This window comes from Sapajus apella, unplaced genomic scaffold (assembly GCF_009761245.1).
Source record: "Sapajus apella isolate SASKATOON/1434 unplaced genomic scaffold, GSC_monkey_1.0 scaffold5210, whole genome shotgun sequence".
In the NCBI taxonomy this organism is placed as follows: Eukaryota; Metazoa; Chordata; class Mammalia; order Primates; family Cebidae; genus Sapajus; species Sapajus apella.
The window spans coordinates 1-2,844 of record NW_022442134.1 but is presented as its reverse complement, the minus strand read 5'-3'; the positions used below and the strand labels follow the sequence as shown (position 1 = coordinate 2,844).

At 45.3% G+C, this 2,844-nt stretch overlaps 1 protein-coding gene across 1 annotated transcript; it reads left to right on the top strand.

Annotated features, from left to right (window-relative positions):
- Nucleotides 1-611: 611 nt before the first annotated feature.
- LOC116547872 (protocadherin beta-15) lies at nt 612-2,839 on the top strand (the record flags this gene model as incomplete). Its single annotated transcript, XM_032273648.1, has 1 exon — nt 612-2,839. A coding segment is annotated over exon 1 (1,389 nt), but the record flags the coding sequence as incomplete, so codon positions are not given.
- Nucleotides 2,840-2,844: the final 5 nt, after the last annotated feature.

Below are 2,844 nucleotides of genomic sequence, written 5' to 3'. Positions count from 1 at the left end.
GAAATGACATTTGAGGTCATTCTGAGTTATTTCAAATTACCATTTAAAGGGTATAGGAAACAGCTACCTTATGGACATGCTGTCTTTGTTTATCCATCTTATATATTGAACTTGGATCTCAGCAGAAGAGAGGACTTCTATAGTAGAAGAATCTGTCAGAATTTTTAATTAATTGTGATTTATTAATCAATCCATTTAACAAATATTTATTCAGCACCTACTATGTGCCAGGGATTAGTTTAGATATTGGGGATGCAGCAGTGAACAAAGTAAGGTTCTAACACTTGGGGTTGAAACAGAAAGGAAACATTAAAATAAGTACATCTATACTATGTCAGATGATAATAAATACAAGAGAGAAAAGGCAGGGCCGGGTACGGTGACTCATGCTGATAATCCCAGCACTTTGGGAGGCTGATGTGGGAGGATTGCTTGAACTCAGAAATTTGAGACCAACCTAGGCAACATAACAAGACCTCATCTTTACAAATAATTAAAACATTGGCCAGGCATGGTGGTGCACAACTGTGGTCCCAGCTACAGCTGCTGAGGTGGGAGGATCTCTTGAGCCTGGGCAGTCAAGGCTGCAAAGAACAGTGATTGTGCCACTGCACTCCTGCCTGGGCAACAGAGCAAGACCCCATCTCAAAGGAAGAAAAAAAAGAAAGGAAGGAAAAGCAAAGTAAGAGATATAGGCAGTGCCCTCATGTGTATTTTTCCAGTTTAAAATTTCATAAAATCATAACCCTCTGACTTTATGTAGAAAGGATATCACACTGGGATGAACTTGTAGTTTTTCCTTAATGTAATTTAACCGATGGGAGCACAATTCTGGTACATAAGCTGTCTAGAATTTGAAAGAAATCAAAGAATCCGTTCTTTTTTTGCTGAGAAATTTTTAAGAAATTACGTGGCTATGTGTTATTATTTTTACAAGATGACTGATCACTATTGTCTTCTTTTACTTCTTATTTTCTCTCAGAGTACCCCACCCAGACTACAGGCTCTGGAGGGTGGGGACCATGTCTGGGTTGTTTACTGATGCATTTCATAATTTGGCACATAGAGAGCAATAATACTCCTTTGAATGAAGAAATGAATAATTATAATTGCGTGATATGTGATTGCGTCATTTCTTCCCAATATCCAAACTTCTAATAGAATACAGCTCAATTGCAGCAATTTGTTTCTAAGTAAAGACAACGCATGGTGGCGCTGCAGGCTAAGGCTTCAAAAAAAGGAAACGCTAAAAAAGCCCACGAAATACTACGAGCTACTTCAGACCTGTTTCAGCCTAAGAGCAGAGCACGGACCAGTGTCTCCAGAGAATGCTATTGCCCTGCGTGTCCGGAAGGTTATCAACGGACAGATCGATCACTGCCTCTGTCCCATCGCTTCCTGAAGTAGCTCTGACCCCGGTTCCTTGAAAGGGGCGTGTTCAGAAGTAAAGATGGAGCCTGCAGGGGAGCGCTTTCCTGAACAAAGGCAAGTCCTGATTCTCCTTCTTTTACTGGAATTGGCTCTGGCAGGCTGGGAACCCCGTCGCTATTCTGTGATGGAGGAAACAGAGAGAGGTACTTTTGTGGCCAACCTGGCCAATGACCTAGGGCTGGGAGTCGGGGAGTTAGCAGCGCGAGGAGCCCGGCTAGTTTCTGAGGATAACGAACAAGGCTTGCAGCTTGATTTGCCGACCGGGCAGTTGATATTAAATGAGAAGCTGGACCGGGAGGAGCTGTGTGGCCCCGCCGAGCCCTGTATAATGCATTTCCAAGTGTTACTGAAAAAGCCTTTAGAAGTATTTCGAGCTGAACTACTAGTGAGAGACATAAACGATCATTCTCCTGAGTTTCCTGAAAGAGAAATGACCCTGAAAATTCCAGAAATTAGCTCCCCTGGGACTGTGTTTCCTCTGAAAAAAGCTTGGGACTTGGACGTGGGCAGCAACAACGTTCAAAACTACAGTATTTCTCCCAACTCTCATTTCCATGTTTCCACTCGCATCCGAGGGGATGGCAGGAAATACCCAGAGCTGGTACTGGACACAGAACTGGATCGCGAGGAGCAGGCCGAGCTCAGATTAACCCTGACAGCGCTGGACGGTGGCTCTCCACCCCGATCTGGCACCGCCCAGATCCTCATCTTGGTCTTGGACGCCAATGACAATGCCCCGGTGTTTGCGCAGGCGCTCTACGAGGTGCAAGTCCCAGAGGACAGCCCCATAGGCTCCCTAGTTGTCAAGGTCTCTGCTAGGGATTTAGACACTGGGACAAACGGAGAGATATCATACTCCCTTTTTTACAGCTCTCAGGCGATAAGCAAACCTTTTGAGCTAAGCAGCATCTCAGGAGAAATTCGGCTAATTAAAAAACTAGATTTTGAGACAACGTCCTCATATGACCTAGATATTGAGGCATCTGATGGCGGGGGACTTTCTGGAAAATGCTCTGTCTCTGTTAAGGTGCTGGATGTTAACGATAACTCCCCAGAACTAAGTATTTCATCACTTACCAGTCCTATTCCCGAGAATTCTCCAGAGACAGAAGTGGCCCTGTTTAGGATTCGAGACCGAGACTCTGGGGAAAATGGAAAAATGACTTGCTCAATTCAGGATGATGTTCCTTTTGAGCTGAAACCTTCTGTTGAGAATTTCTACAGACTGGTAACAGCAGGAGCGCTGGACAGAGAGACCAGAGCCGAGTACAACATCACCATCACCGTCACTGACTTGGGGACTCCAAGGCTGAAAACCGAGCACAGCATAACCTTGCGGGTCTCCGACGTCAACGACAACGCCCCCGCCTTCACACAGACCTCCTACACCCTCTTCGTCCGCGAGAACAACAG